This window comes from Platichthys flesus, chromosome 2, assembly GCF_949316205.1.
Source record: "Platichthys flesus chromosome 2, fPlaFle2.1, whole genome shotgun sequence".
NCBI lineage: Eukaryota > Metazoa > Chordata > Actinopteri > Pleuronectiformes > Pleuronectidae > Platichthys > Platichthys flesus.
The window spans coordinates 26,950,232-26,966,302 of record NC_084946.1 but is presented as its reverse complement, the minus strand read 5'-3'; the positions used below and the strand labels follow the sequence as shown (position 1 = coordinate 26,966,302).

The 16,071-nt window shown below is 41.0% G+C and overlaps 2 protein-coding genes across 3 annotated transcripts in view; both read right to left on the bottom strand.

Moving 5' to 3' along the window:
• LOC133972020 (protein-glutamine gamma-glutamyltransferase 2-like) overlaps window positions 1–2,158 on the bottom strand; it is an 11,438-nt gene extending 9,280 nt beyond the window's left edge. The window contains exon 1 of the mRNA XM_062409200.1: window positions 2,041–2,158. Within this exon, the coding sequence (XP_062265184.1) occupies window positions 2,041–2,098 (58 nt within the window). The 5' untranslated portion in view covers window positions 2,099–2,158. The remainder of the gene's footprint in view (window positions 1–2,040) is intronic.
• Window positions 1–9,516, bottom strand: part of ccndbp1 (cyclin D-type binding-protein 1) — a 26,050-nt gene extending 16,534 nt beyond the window's left edge. The window contains exons 1-11 of one of the 2 annotated variants that reach the window (XM_062409211.1): window positions 9,345–9,516; window positions 8,558–8,617; window positions 8,358–8,437; window positions 7,795–7,876; window positions 7,378–7,474; window positions 6,908–6,981; window positions 5,799–5,875; window positions 5,167–5,426; window positions 4,818–4,878; window positions 3,911–3,957; window positions 2,998–3,261 (exon numbers count right to left, since the gene is read on the bottom strand). In XM_062409211.1, the coding sequence (XP_062265195.1) occupies window positions 3,153–3,261; window positions 3,911–3,957; window positions 4,818–4,878; window positions 5,167–5,426; window positions 5,799–5,875; window positions 6,908–6,981; window positions 7,378–7,474; window positions 7,795–7,876; window positions 8,358–8,437; window positions 8,558–8,617; window positions 9,345–9,432 (1,035 nt within the window). In that variant the 5' untranslated portion in view covers window positions 9,433–9,516 and the 3' untranslated portion in view covers window positions 2,998–3,152. Of the gene's footprint in view, window positions 1–2,997; window positions 3,262–3,910; window positions 3,958–4,817; window positions 4,879–5,166; window positions 5,427–5,798; window positions 5,876–6,907; window positions 6,982–7,377; window positions 7,475–7,794; window positions 7,877–8,357; window positions 8,438–8,557; window positions 8,618–9,344 lie in introns of those variants that run through there. The other variant, XM_062409219.1, reaches the window with a different exon arrangement.
• Window positions 9,517–16,071: the final 6,555 nt, after the last annotated feature.

Sequence of the window (16,071 nt, the reverse complement as noted above, 5' to 3'; positions counted from 1 at the left end):
TATTTACTTTATAGGAAGATTAGCTAATGAATAAAAAGTTAATAATTCATTAACATCAATAGGAACATTTGTATTTTCAGCACTTGTTACTAACTCATATTAAATCCATGAAGCCAAAAGAAAACTGAGGATAAAATGCTTTCAAGCATTTAGTAAGTTTTGTTTATAACATGATGACTCCGATGGAAAAATCCTTCACTTGCAAAAAGCCTGAACAATATAAAGTAACAGCAATAATAATAATTTTTAGTTAGTATTATATAACCTGTATTATTGTTTCTTTTATAATTTTCTTTAGCCACCACGTTTAACTGTTAAGAATACCTGATTTTAAATTAAGTATGAAGTGTGAAGTGTGAAGTTTTAATGGTTATAATTATTAATATAATTATTATTAGTCAAACACAATCTGGATGTGGATGTACAAATACATGAGATACACAGACTGTGTTCTCTTATTGCTGCTTGATACAACACTTTGACAAATGAAGGTTAAGTTTTAAATATTCTATATATTGGTTTTGCCTTTTCACAGCACGATGCAGTTTTTTGGTCTTTGCTTGAATATTAAATTCAGTTAAAAGAACGGTTTAAGAGAATTTGTTACATTTTTTTGCTCCATTTGTCTTTATTTAAAGCAAAGTTTTGATTTCTCTCAGTATCTATACAGACTGAGTTTGATTTGTAGGTCAAAGGTCATCCTGGTTCACATATAAACGTTATGGTGTCAATCCTGGATGATAATGATACACTTTGACTAAAGGATGAAACCACACCCAGCAGGTACATTGGGCTTCATGCTATTAAATACCATTCACTGAGGGTGTGGTGTCTCCTCGATTCACCTCAGTGAACCGGTTGAGCATGTGAAAGTCCTTGTACTGTCTGGTAGCACTGTCCGGGCCTCGGGCGGGGTGTGAGTGGGTGGTGAAAATATAGTGTGAAATGTCACCGTTGTGAAACTTAGTGATGAAGAAATATGTGTCAATGGGACAAGATGGAACAGGACACGATAAGAGAAGAAGTCAACTGTCTCCAAAGGTTTAAAGATTGATTTCAGCTTCTTCCCCAAAGAGTCACTGTTCAAGTGTTTTTAAAATCAGGAACAAGCTGCTGAACCGTGACAGAAACAAAACTGAAACACGACACAGAACATCTGTCAAAAACAATTCATAAACCAAACTCTGTCATTTTGAATTAAACTTGAGCTTTTTATTATTCTATTTTAAAATACACAAATGAGAGCAAATGAGAAAGATAATTATCACCCTCAGCTCTGTGGTGTATTTTATGTTGTCGAGGGTGAACGGCAGAGGACGTAGCATCTTATTGATATTATGAGCCAATGAATATGGGCTATATTTGATTGATTGATTGATTGATTGATTGATCGATTGAAAGTACCATGTTCAGTTCTAACTCCTGGAAACAGACCCCAGTTCAGCTGAAGTGAAAACATGACTAATGCAGCAGTTCATTTATTCACGAGCAGGATTTTCCTTTACAAAGATGTTTCATCAGGACCTTCTGACCTTCTGACCTTCTGACCTTGTGTCTCAATAGAAGCTTCCTGGTTCAATAAAGGAAAATAAAAACAACATGTGTGTGTTTACAGGACTCAGTCAGATCTATATCCTCTAGTTCTACAGTTCAGGTTCACTCAGACGCTCAATTAACCTGCGGCTCCTCTTTTCATAACATGTATGATCGCTCTGATTGTTTTGTTGAGGATGTGCACAGGGTCATGTCAGGACACAGAAGCGCACAACTGTACAACAACACAGTGCAGGTTTAATCTCCTTTGCAGTGACCTCATTTAGCTTCTCAAACATGATCGAACAAGTCCTCACCTTAGGTAACGGTATGAATGGTTTGCAAAGAGCGTAAATCCCTAAAGTCGTGTTGGTGTGTGTGTGTTTGTGTGTAGGTCTGTGTGAGTGTGTGTGTGTGTGTGTGTGTGTGTGTGTGTGTGTGTGTGCAGCGTCTTGGTCGATGCAGAGACGATGATAAAGTCATTGATTTAAAAACAGTTGTACTTACTTAGTTCTTTAACCATCTCCGTCATGCCTGCGGAACTCGTCCGAGCTTCTTCTGTCATGTCTGCAGAGTTGTGTCTCTACAGTGAAAGACGTAAGCGTGAAGGAACCCTGGCAGTCGCTCACTGACAGGTGACTCCGCAATGTTGGTTTATTAAATACCTGCGGAGCCCTGCCCCTTTTTTTTACCCATGAGAAACATGCCAGGCTACTTTTATCCACCTCCTTGGCGTTTAAACCCTGCTCTTCCATTAAGTCACCCTGACCTTTGACCCATCGACTGCGAGATTGAACGATCTGGAAATTACCTCCCCACCGATCCCTAACCCTAACCCTAACCATCTTTAAAATTCATCCATGCTCCAGTTGGGACACACAAACACACTCTCTTACACACAGACAGGTTTGTGCGGTTAAGCTAATTAGGAACTTAACTAGATATTGAGACATAAACTCCTCTGGAAAATGTTTAGACGTTATAAAGTGAGAAGTAGAGTCGTTCCCTCACAGACTTGTATAGAAACAACCAGTTCTATGTTGGCTTCACTTTCATGATTCTACGTCCGTTTTCAGCCTATAGGTGAAAACAAGGAGCTGCTTGTGTAGATGAATGAACTGAAACTCAGACGCTAAGAAACATCATTTTCACTGTAGTTTAAACCTTAAAGCTCTGTAACTTTTATATTCTACCTTTTCTATGAAATCTTCAGAGGTAATAAAAACAATACACATAATGCTGTATTTATATATTTTGTCATGATCAGCAGATTGTCACCACAGATAAATATGTGTAAACGTGTGGTTACAGGGACTAAACGCTTTTAATGAATCCAACCCGTTCACTGATAAATATACATGGGGCAGTGTGTGTGTGCGTGTGTGTGTGTGTGTGTGCATCTGGCAGATTAACTACACGTAGAACATGTATGAAGTGTAAAATAATGAAACAGCTCTCCACAGGTTTCATATAGACACATGTCTTCACTTTTAATTGTTGTTGTATATGCAAGCGCTTTTTTCTTCTTCTTACAAATCCACATCTTTTTGTACAAACTCACACACTCTCACACAGGCACATAAAACCACACAACACACACTTTTAGCTGCACAGACACACTAGCTATCCTGCTGAATCAGGTCTTTGGCTTTCTGCAGGTTGTGGTCGACGGCTCCGTCTAAGAACTGAACCCAGTTCAGCTCCGATTCGCCGCACACATGACTGGACCTGGAGGGACAGAGATGAGGTGAAAGAGTGAGGGTGGGGGGGGCATCTATGATGTCAGTGGTGCGCTCCCAGATAGCGCTCCGGTCCCGAGGCTCCGCCCCCCGCCCGGCGCACTCGCTCAGAGACACAAGATCAGAGCTAGAACACGTGAAGAAGCCTCTCAGTGACTCACTGCTTCTTCACTATGGAAACAGTGAAAACACAGAGTTTCTCTGGTCTCAGCTGATCAGAGATCAGCCCCTCAGCTTCTTGAAGCTGCAGCTGGTTTCTACAGAGCTGCAGTTTCTGTGTCCGCCTCCATTCTGACCTGCTCTCCCTTTTTGTTTTCACATTTAGACTAAAACTAAGAAGGATAAAAATGACTAAATGTGACTAAAACTAAAATGCATTTTCGTCAAAAGACTAAGACTAAGACTAAATCAAAAATAGCTGCCAAAATTAACACGGCACAAGACGTTCCCAAAAATGTGTTGTCGCCCTCATTGCATGAGTTGTCACATTAGTCAGAAACCAACAACTCTCTGCTTTTTTTGTTGTAGGTCAGTTTCTAGTGTTTATAAACTGAATGTTTCACAAACTCCCTGAAGAAAATCTTAACTTTCTATAAGAGAGAGAATAATATCGATGTTTGGATGTCAGTGAATCTTACCTGATGATCTCCAGGACTTTCTTTAGCAGTGCTGCCAATTTAGTCACCTGCAGAGAAACACACTTTTATTTGTATGTTCATTTTACTATCGACTTGTTATGAATATATTTATACATTTAGAATTGGAAGTATGATATATCTAAGAGCCAATGACGAAAGCAGCTGAGAACTCAATAAAGTGGTGAGGACATTAAACTACTTAAAAGAAACATGGAACAAGAAAGAAGCAGATACTCTTTCCCCTCATCTTACTTCACCTAACAAGTTCTGATGCAACAGATTTAATGATTAAATGCAAGATGACGTGTGATCAGGTGTGACCGTGATCTCGTAAATCAAAATGTGTCATCGAAAAGATTTCTATTCACAGTTAAATGACACACGTCCTGTTTATTCTGCCAGTGATTAACCCAATGACTCAATGACAGATTCATTATTGAGGAACTCGTTTAAATTACTTTATACTTATAAAATAACAATAAACTTAATATATGACTTGAAATGTTTAAAAGGAACAAGACAAAAAATTAGTAGCTACAAATAGATAGATGTATGTTCCACAAAACAATTCTGTGAACTGACAAAGGATGATAAAGCTGCGTGGGTAGTTAAAGGGGGGAGAGAGAATGATACATATATACTTTATATATATATACTTTGTATAATGACCTGACTCAAACCAATAGGCAGGTGTATAAATAAAATAAACTAACAACAATGACCACAAAGATCTTTTTTCATTTTTTATGTTACATTTGTGGGAAGTTATAGGAATTTTGAAAGCTGAAGATCTTCACCTTCCCACAAACGCAACAAATCCATGCAAAAGAAAGACATGTCTAGGTCGGCACTGGGGCGTAAACAGTGTGTGAGCGCAGGGTGCGGCGTTTGCATTAGTGTGTCTCACATTGCTCTCTACTCCACTATAGTCCATGGGTGGGTACAGACACAGAGCCAGATCATCAACACTGAGGAGAAAAGACACAAAGAGGCACAGGTTTGTTTTCATGGTGGTGATTTCATTTTGAAAATCAGACGTTTCATTTGGAACCAGTTTGGAAACCTCTGAACGACTGCTGTGACGCTATCAGTCTTTAAATGCAGCCCCTGAACTGAGACCCGGCTGAATACTCAATGCTTCTCTATTCCTGAGTTTCAGGTGAGAGGTGTGTAGACAGAAAAACAATCATCCAACTGTCAGTGTGCATGCGCGTGTGTGTGAGTGTGTGTGAGTGTGTGTGAGTGTGTGTGACTACCCAGGGCTTATTTCCTTGGTAATGTCAGCCAGGTCGTCAAGTTGGGACAGATTCGGAGGCGTGGTGACGTCACCGTTGGCTTTGACAGATGACATCATTTTCTTCAGGCACGCGGCCGACGCCTTTATCAGGCCGTGGCATGGACCAATCACAAGCCGGTCCTTGTCTGACCAGTATGTGTCCTGGTTGCCTCGCGGCTCATCCCCATCCTGGTCGTCGTCCAGGATATCGTTGAACGGATCCTGGACCTCGGATAAGGCCTGTGGAGAGAAGGGGGGGAGTTTTCAGTGGATTCTTCTTCATCCATCTATCGTTAACATCCTGTGATACGTGTTTGTGTTTGAGGTGAGAAACTCAGAGCAGCAGTGCAGGAAGTGTGACCCTGTTTTTGATTTTGAGGAATTTGTGCTGTCAACATGTGCATCATCCGATTTTTATCACAACAAATAAAACACAGATCTTAACAGGAGACGAGGAAACGAAAAGATAATTTGACAGAACCACGAAGCAGAGAAGGTGGTGACTCAAGGACTGGCGTACTTTTCGGCCAAGTTTTATATAAAAGGCCCCGAGATAAATACAAATCAGAGCACATATTAGAGAATTGTATGTGAACATGTGTGTGTGTGTACCTGTTCAATTTCCTCTATGGCGTCTTTGACAACTCCCATCTGAGCAGACAGAACCAGGAGCACAGCCGCTTTATTATCTGTGGAGCAAACATGTTGTTCATCAATAAACATAACACACACACACACACACACACACACACACACACACACACACACACACACACACACACACACACACACACACACACACACACACACACACACACACACACACACACACACACACACACACACACACACACACACACACACACACACACACACACACACACACACACACACACGTTAGAAATTCCTTCTTATATCTGCTTTACAATTCTTGTTCCTGTTACGACCAAACTGCTTCACGCGTTCTCCTGCTTGATGCGTCATAGATTAGTAGATTTAATTTAAAATAGATCAAATTTGATAAAGTTTTCGCAGGTAATTGTACATGACCCACCATCACAAAACAGACACACATTTATGGCAAATTTATTGTAATATAAATATGTCTTATACATTTTTACAGAACATATTTTTAGGTTGAAGACCTAAATTGTTGATTTGGCCTCTAGAATAATTATTTCCCTCAATTTATTCTAAAGCTTTTTTATGATTTAACATTTATTGTTCAGACTGAGGTTCCAGATAAAATACATTAGCTGAAATACATACTAACACGCCAACACATTTTGAATAGACACACAGTGTTTAACACCATGTTTAACATATCCACAGCTGGGATTGGTAGAATAAACCTGTTTTATTCTATAATGATTAGTTTATTTTATTTTTTTTTATTTTTGAGCAACGTTTTTTGTTTTCCCCAGAAATCTAAATTAATATAAACAGAATCCACGGTTTTTAATAAAGGTAAATAAATAAAGTTACAAGATTCTTCGAGACAAACACAAACGCATGGTCTGACATTCAGATCTTCATCACCACCTGCAGGTTGAGGTCAGAACTGCAGCTGTTTCCTGCAGCTTCAATCAGTGCAAATACGAAACCGGTAACATTCAAACTTCTACAGCTACGGACGCTGAGTTGAGTCAGCTAGTGTTGGACGCTATTTTATTACAATCTGATCCAAACATGACGTTTTTCATCCTGTCGAGTGAACTGACCTTTTGGTAACTGGGCAAACTGGTCACAGGCTGACCACACGGTTCCTGTTGTGGTCAACTGTTCCTGGGACAGACTGAAGCACAGCAGAGGAGCAGAGGCCGGGAAGACGATAGGAGAAAGATGGATGAACAGAAAACAGGAAGCAGGGAAGGAAGAGGCAGAGTGTTTGTATGATAGCAGCATTTTTAACAACAGTACAAGGTTGATGATTTATCTATCACATGCTAACTTTAAAGCTAATGGAAACAAATCTTGTTAGTTGCCCATCTTTGTTAAAGACATTCAAATAAAGAACAAAAACAAATTAAGTAAAACTACAGCGTGAAGTTTCAGGCATCAGAACAGAATGATTGTGGGTTTGTGTCTTTATTGTGTTTTAATTCAATGTGACTATTGTTGGGAACATGAGCCACAACTTCTCATGACATCTGAAGTTCCCTCTAATTGGGGCTGTGTGGGTGTACTCTACCTCTGCAGTGGTGAACTCAGTATGACCTCCACCAGCTGTGAGACACCATCCAGAACATCCACGGTGGCGTCTCGGACCTGACGCCGCAAACTGACGCCTGAGTCACACAGAAGGAGACACGACAGAATGAGTGAGTTTACGGTTTATTATAATCTCGGTTTGAATGATTTTGCAAACGTAGATCTGAGATATGGGCATGTTTCATGTTTGGCATTTGCAAAATAAGATAAATTCTTCGGCTAAAGTTTCATAAGTAAGAAACTTGTTTACAATTTAAATGATAAATTTACCCAATTTTTCATTCAAAGACACAACTTAATTCTTATCACAATAAGAATCAAACTTAAATGAACGTATTCTCATAAAAAAAATGAATTTAAATAAGAAACCAGTGCTGATCTACAGCCTCAGCGTTACCTTGGCTCTTGGGTAACCAGTAATACACCGTGGACAGGGTGAGGATGCTCTTCATGGTGGACTCCGCCAGCTTCTCCGTATCCTAACGTTTAGAAATGTGATTTAAAACAGGGGAATGAGTTTCTAATGGTATTTAATTCTGACACTCAAACGAACCAAACATTAACAAGGTTCTGTCGACGTCCGTATGATCGGTGGTGATTCAGTTTCAGAGCAGCTTGGTCCAAGTCCCATCACTGGCAGATTTACAATAGAAACGTTTTTGTGTGTCCTTGAGCAATCCTCCCGTGGGAAACATCGCTGAGCACATTTTAAAGAAATGAAAAGAGTTTCATGATGGAGGACAAATCAAGTCCGAGGTCTAATTGGGACTGAGGAGCATATGAGTGAACTGGTTTGAACCCAGTTTAACATTAAATCACTGAATTCTGTGTGTCTCTAAAGCTGCTTTCCGACCTGCACCGAAACATTTCAAGAGAAACGTCTGCAAAATGTCTGAGTGAGCCCATGTGAGAATACAGCAGGAGAATATGTGTTCATTGTGACTCCAACAATCATCTGACCTGTTGCGACGGCAGCGGCGGTTTGGAAAAGGCCAGACTGAGTTTGGTGGCTTCCTGGGACACGGCCATCACGGCCTGGTCTGTGGACAGAGGACACATTTCTATTGACTTGAGATCATGTTTTCATTTCACGGTGATTCTGTGTGAGGAACGAAACTGAGGGAAAGAAACAGGACGGTTCCCGACCAACCAAACTCAACTCAGAGTGTCCCAGAAGTTGGCGAGGTTGAACGCTCCGTCTGACTCGTTGGATTCTCCGTCTGCGGAGGAAAGAGAGCGCCTGGTTAGAAACTGCTTCTGATCTTCCAGAGTCAATTTACCAAGTGACAGAGGAGGAGCAGACTCAAAATTGTATTTACTTTGTGACTCATTGTTGTAATGGTACATAATGAGTGAACTTTCATTTTCCCTTCACAACACATTTGTACAAAGCTGCTTTTGATTCTTCATTCTGATACTTTTATTTGGTTTTAGTTATATCGTGGTGGTTATGATGATTCATTTCACTTTTGTCAGTGAGTTTTATTCATTTTATCCACATTCTGATCTTTTATTCACTGTTTCTCCTCTAGTTTTACGTGCAGCCCTCTGTAACTTTGTTTTGAAAAGTGCTGTAGAAATAAAGTTACTATTTTTAAAAGGGTGCTTTACTTATGTTCAACCACAGCGTTTTTTAAATTAATGTGAATCCAAAACAGTTCCTCCAAGAACTGAACGTTATTCTTTAATCAACTGATTCTATATCAGAATGCAGAACTGCTCCATCAGCTACTTTCATATTTTAATGTTTATGTTTATGAGACTTTAACAGACAATTTTACACCAGTTGAGTTGATCCGATTAAAACCAGTTAATAGAAATCACGACCTCTGTCAAATTAAAGATCCATTAAAGAAAACCAGCGACAGGTCCCATCAAAACAAACACCAATGCTAACGCTAGCTTGTCTTGAGCTAGCCCTCATTTAGCCGAGCTAGCTGCAGTTACCTCGGACTCGGTCCCTGACGCAGTGCGCAGAGTTCAGCAGGTTCCGTAAGGGAACCGAAATGTTCCCGTCGCTGTTTTCTGCGCTCATGACTCCAACAGTTCCCACACGGAGAGAAAACACGCGTGTTGTGGAACCACCACTGAGACCGGAAGTGGAGCCCGGGGGACGATGTTAAAGGAGGCACGAGTGGCGGAAAATAAACGAGGGGACACATTCAGGCGCGTCCGGGACATCCTGTCGTTGAAGTGGATCGAAGTCAAATAAATGCGGGAAAATGATTTAATAATACAAATAATTTAATCACGTTATAATAAAAACTTACTGTAAAGAGCACCTTCAAAGAAATTGAATTTAAATGAAAACATTTTAAACTGAATAAATACATTTGTGATAAATAAGAGTTAAAATATAGAGTTGGCCCTGATGAAAAAAGCACTGTAATTTCCCACCTCATCTTTGGAACAGCCAGGATCCACCTGAGGACCTAAGGCCTCCAGCATTAGGGGTCAACATTTCTGTGAAGTAGCTTGGGGCCTGACCCTGACTCAGCAGCTCGGCTTTCAGGGTCACCAGGTCTCAGTGAAAAGGAATATCTATGTTTCATCCACATATCAGTGGTGGGAGACGCTTGTGTTGTTGGATGATTTGGCCGAAGAGAAGCATATAAGAGAAATTAATTGGGCCTGAAATCGAACCTTCTGGCACACCACAGGTATTTTAAGTTTTACAGGATGTGTAATTATCTATGGTGACTAAGTTAGTTATTTTTAAAAGATAGGATATTGAAATACATTTCCAAATCCTATCTGCAATCTGAAAATATGTTCAGTTGCACCCAGGACCACTAGGGGGCAGCGTTAGCCTGCCTCTGAAACATGTTGGACTTCTCAGCCAGGGTTCATGACGCAGTAGGGGCTGCAGTGGTGGACTTCAGTATGGAGGCCAATTCCTGCCACTTTGTAAAAAGATCGGTTTAACCGTGCAGCTCGGTGTGAGGCTTCTCTGCACAAATCTTCCATCAGTCGTCAGTTTTTATCCAGAGATATCAGAGAACGTCTTAAACCACCTCCCTGATCTGCTCAAGGTCGGTTCCTTGAAAAAGTACCAGTCGATCATTGGCCTTTTGAAAACCCTGACATGAGTCAACCGAATGTATGTGTCCAGTCTAAATGCAACAGTTCATGTTCCATTCACACCTGCATAGAAAAATCTAATTCATTATCATACTGTACTCCATTATCAGTATTTTTGATATATCTGTACTTCACTTAAGTACATTTATTATCAGGTACTTTACACTTTTACTTCCCTCCATATATCAGCAGATATCTGTACTTTTAAATCCACTACTTTTTTTACAATGCATTGCGTAACATGCTCACAAAAACTTTTAAAAGTAATACAAAAAGGCCACACAGGCCAAATGTACCTTTACATTAAATACTTGAGGTATTTTTAAAAGTTTGAGAAATATTTACTTTATGTCAAATTGAAAAATGTATGTGGTAACTTTGACTCAAGAACATGTTTGTCTAATCATTTCTAGTTTTCTTATGTAAAATGATCTTTGGAGAAATTATTACTGATCATGATGTGATTTGCTCGATGAGGCTGAACTTGTTCAATGTTTTTTGTGTTTTGTTGTTCACTGTGTGATGATTAAATAAATTAATATTTTCGAAGATCGACTTTTGAAGTGTTAAATGTTTTGTGAGTTGTTTTTTCTGGTTGTTTTAATTCTGTCTGTTAACTCGTTTCAAAAAGTGACGCCAAAGAGTAAAAATACCTAAAGCCATCGAGAAAATCTAATATTTATGCGTGGCACTAATAGTCTTCCATACAGATGAATTGAGTTTGGTGGATCACACAAAACCACAAACAGGCTGGTGTTGCTGCAGCTCTCATTGAGAATCTACTGAGCTAAACTGCAACTGTTTCTTTTAAAACAACAACACACCCACACTGTGGACTCTTGGTTCAGCTGTATATTTGTGTCAGGATTAAAGACAACAAAGTTGTGTGTGCAAATGTGACTAATGCACCGTTTTCACCTCCTCCAGGCAGGTTATGTTTTCATTGCCCTTTGTTTGCCTTTGTGCAGCAGGATTACGCAGAAATGACGAAACGGATTTGATCGAAACTTGATGGACGGATGGAACATAAGTCAAGAAAGAAAAATATAATTTACCAGAGGATCCGGGAGATCTGGATGATTCAGTAATTTGATCATGATCAAATAACTAATTAAAACCAAACTGATCAGAAACACGAAGACTTGAACAAACATCAGTCTGATCAGAACGACCTGAAATGACAGAAACCATGTCCCATCTGCTAACATGGAGGAGGCGAGGTTTAAACACACGCACAAATTAATAGATTTTCTGTTGTCAAGCAGCCTGTGTGTGTGTGTGTGTGTGTGTGTGTGACACTCTACACTCTTTGAATTCTCCATTTTAAATTTTTCTTCTTCTTTCCTTGTTCCTTTCATCTCCATATTTCTTGCACCACCTCCGTTCTCTCTCTCTCTCTCTCTCTCTCTCTCTCTCTCTCTCTTTCCTCCCTCCCTCCTTCAATCATGTGTTTTCTGTCTCACACGTCTCTCCCTCTCAAATGACTGGAGGGTTTCAGGGGAGGAAAGCAAATCATTTTATCACCTCCTCTCTCCCTCTCTTCCGTCTCATTTCCTGCTTCTCTTCTTTTTCTCTCTCTCCCTCTCTCTCTCTCTCTCTCTCTCTCTTTCTCTGTCTGCCCCCCTCCGTCGTGCTCTCTCAGGTGTGATCTGTGTGGGGAGTCACTGTCTAGACAACCGATTATACCGAATAATGAGGCCGAGGGAGGGGGATGGATGGAGCATGAAAAGGGAAAAAAGAGGGAGGAGGATGTGAAGGAAAGAGAGGTGTAGTGTCAGACAGAGAGAGTGCAAGTGTGAGAGAGGGGGGGAGAGAGAGAGGAGGGGGGTATAAAGCAGTGGAAGACATGAGAGGATGAAAAACAGGAGGAAAAGCTATGAGCTATAGGGATTAGAGATGGAGAGGAAAAGAGATGAAGAAAATTTGAATAAGAGGAGATGAAGAAAGGGATGAAAGTAAAGAAGGACAAGAGAGGGCGAAGGAGGAAAGAGGAGACAAACACAAGATGAGAGGAAATACAAAAAAAGGAAAGAAAGGGTAAATATAGACAGGAAATAAGAAAGAAAGAAAGAAAAGAAAGAAAGAAAGAAGGGGAACAAATAGAACTAACATGTCCGACACACACACCCACACACACCCACACACACAATCACACAAACTAAGCATCAGTCAGCCAGAACAGAGACAGTGTGTTAGGAAACCCTATCAGTCACACACAGCTTTACTCACTGTGTGTGTGTGTGCGTGTGTACGTCCATGTGTTTTATTGGAGCGATGAGTAATCAACAAGACCAAAAACCTCCCAGAAAATGACACACAAACACACACACACACACACACACACACACACACACACACACAGTGTAATAGGCTTATCCAGTGCTGCAGTTTCAGCCTTTTAACTGGGACCTTCTTCCTACCCACACACACACCCACATTGAGAGAGAGACGTTTTAGAGACACAGACAGATGATCAGGAGTTAAACAGAAAAAGGACAGACGACTGTCCACTCAGACTGACGGAGAGACAGACAGACAGCTGATCAGTGAGACAGACAGTCCTCTCCTCAAGAGTACGATGAGTCTGTCTGCACAGACACTGAGAGGCAGACAGGAAACTGAGAGGCATCAAATCTGTCACACTGTAATCAGATTAGTCTGATTATACAATGACAAACATACACACACACACACACACACACTTTATTTGGGTGTTTATTATTTGTCTCGCCTGCTTTCCTCTGCTCAAGTTCTGCTGTTAAAGGGATATTCCACCGTGGTCCCTTCAGAACGAGAGGTTTGTAAGAACCTCAACCTTTGGCTGCGACGTCTTCAATCAATAACCATTAATTATTCTCAGGAGAATTGGAGATAATATGAATAAAACGCCCCAATATCACGATGTTAAATTGTGAATTGAAAAGAAACCCTGGACTGGTTACAAGGACCACATAAAATATTGTGTTATAAACCGACCAGCGCCGTCCAGCAGGTAATACAATCGTTTCAAAGGACTTTGTGGGTAATGAGACCCGACCACAGAAAGTGAGAAGTGTCCAATTTTCTCCCAGATTGTCTCCTTTGCTGTTGAGGGTCATAAAGAGGCAGAGACATTAACTGTTTAACTTGAATTGAAATCCAGTGAGAAGAATCAGGGACTCCGGGATAATTTAAATGTTTCAAAAGTCTGACGGTGTCTGATATACAGGTAAGAGGTTCCAGAGATGAGGGGTAGTCACTGCAGAGGACAGGTCAACTCTAGTTGAGAGCCAAGATCTCGGGGCATTCATCAGGTCGGTCGAATAACTTCAGGGTAATTGTTCAAATGCCTGGATTCAGAGAAATCACGTTTAGTTTATTCCATTAAAAAAGAAGGAGGTGGAGTCAACACACGTTCTACCTTCACCAAGGAGGTTATGTTTCCACCCTTGTCAGTTCGTCAAAATTGTGTGTGAATCCAGATCAGAGTGGAGATCAAAGACATTGTTGTTTAAAATTGTGCGATTGAGCGTTTTCCAACTTAAGTAGATTCTTTAAAGGATAATGCATGGACCTTGGTGAAAGAAAATCAGACATGTTTATTGTTTAGGGCCGAGGTCTTCAACATGGGGTCCGCGACCCCTAGAGGGTCCGCGGAGGTACTGCAGAGAGGTCGCAAAATGTTTGGTTGATTAGACAATATTTTATAATTTTTGTGATTTTTTATTTATTTTCTACCCAATTTTTTCCCACAAATTTAAATGTCTTTAAATACACATTAACATGCATCCAACATATTAAGAGGCTGATTTGACCCAGCCTGACAACCTCCATCTGTCCAAGGTTAGATAAGTTGTGTGCTCCCCATCAGGGTCCGACATCTCACTAATATGGGAGTATGTTTATCATCCACAGATGGCTTGAGATTCACTGTCTCTTCTCCATGCATGTTTAAAATAAAAACATGAATCTGTGAATTACTTAATAGCTCAGTGTTGTATGCAAGATGTATGTTTATAATTGGCAGTGGCATGGCCAACCTGGACATTTTAAGAACTAATAAGATTCGATGAGGTTCACAAACAAAACTGCACTTGTGTGGTTTATGCAGTAAGATTTAATGATTTGGTCAAATGGATACCATGGGTCGGAAAGCACGGCCCCCACAACCCCAACTTTGACTTCTAGTGACACCTAAACATTTCTAGGAAGTAACCCGTAGCTCTTATAAGTGTGTCTGTCAAGTCATTAGCCCTCCGTCCGCACTGCATTGAGTGCAGAGGGAAGGTGCTATTGTTTAGAAAAGTAATGATTTGTTTTACAACAACTTTTTCAAACACATTCCATACTATGGGTAAGATACTGATGGGCCTGTAGCTGAGAGTCAGAAGAGGGTCCCTTTGAACACAGCAGCTGGTTTCCATGCATTGGAATCTCCCTTTGCCCAAAGGATGCAATGCTACTGTTGTATAAAAGAAAATACATACTGAGTAGAAATTGTTGAATTTAATTTAATTTTAATTGCATGTGTGGTGGAGACTGGAGCACCCAGAGTAAATCCACATATACCTGTGTATTCAATTCATAGAAGTAGGTTTGTGCTTTGTTATCCATGGGAAGTTCTAATATTCACATGGAGTCACCAGAGCTGAGCGTCTCCTTCGTCTCGGGTTTCTGTCGGGCCGTTCTCTTTGAGGGACGATAACTCTGAAGCCATCACCTGCTCCGTCGAGCAAAGTTTTGGCAACGGGTGGAAGTTCGTCAGCACCGCTCTCATCCAATGTTAGTTTTACATCCAAGAAAGGTACTGCGGCACCAAACACGGCTCTAGCAGCGCTGGCTCCATGCAGTACTGCTGCAGCGTTGTTCAAAGCGACTGCAGCATCGTACCAAGTTGTATTAACATTGCACACAGCTTTAGCACTGGTTGACGCCAGTGCTGCTGAGACGTTTTTCAAAGCATCTTTAGCGCTGTTCAAATGCAAAGCCACTTTGAACATAAATCCTACACTAGTGTCATCATGTTGAGCTGTAGCACTGAAGGCAGCCGCTGAAGTGTCAAACACAGCTACAGCAGAACCGGTCTTGTTCAGTGCTACTGAGGAGTCAGACACAGCCTCTGCAGCTTTCAACAAGCCTTCAGAAAGGTGGAGCACAGCTGCAGCACTGGTCGTACCGGGTGGTGCTGCTGCACCTGATAAAATAGAAGAGGGGCAGGTCCTTTCCAGTTCTGCCATAGCATCGTGCACAGCGACTGCAGCGATTAACACATTTTCAGCACTGGTCGTCTCCAGTGGGGCTGCAGCGTCTAACACAGCTGCTGCAGGTCCGTCATCCTGTTCTTCTTCATCGTTGAACAAAGCTGAAGGCTCTGACTCTGCAGTGCTCAATGGATTGGCCTCTGTCTCTTCAACGCTAGTTTCAGATTTTGGCAGTTCAGTGTCAGCTACAGCAGAACCGCTCTGGTACAGTACTATTGAGGAGTCAGACACAGCCTCTGCAGCTTTCAACAAGCCTTCAGTAAGGTGGAGCACAGCTGCAGCACTGGTCTCATCCCGTAGTGGCGCAGCATTTGACAAAATAGAAGTGGGGCTTGTCCTTTCCTGTTCTGACT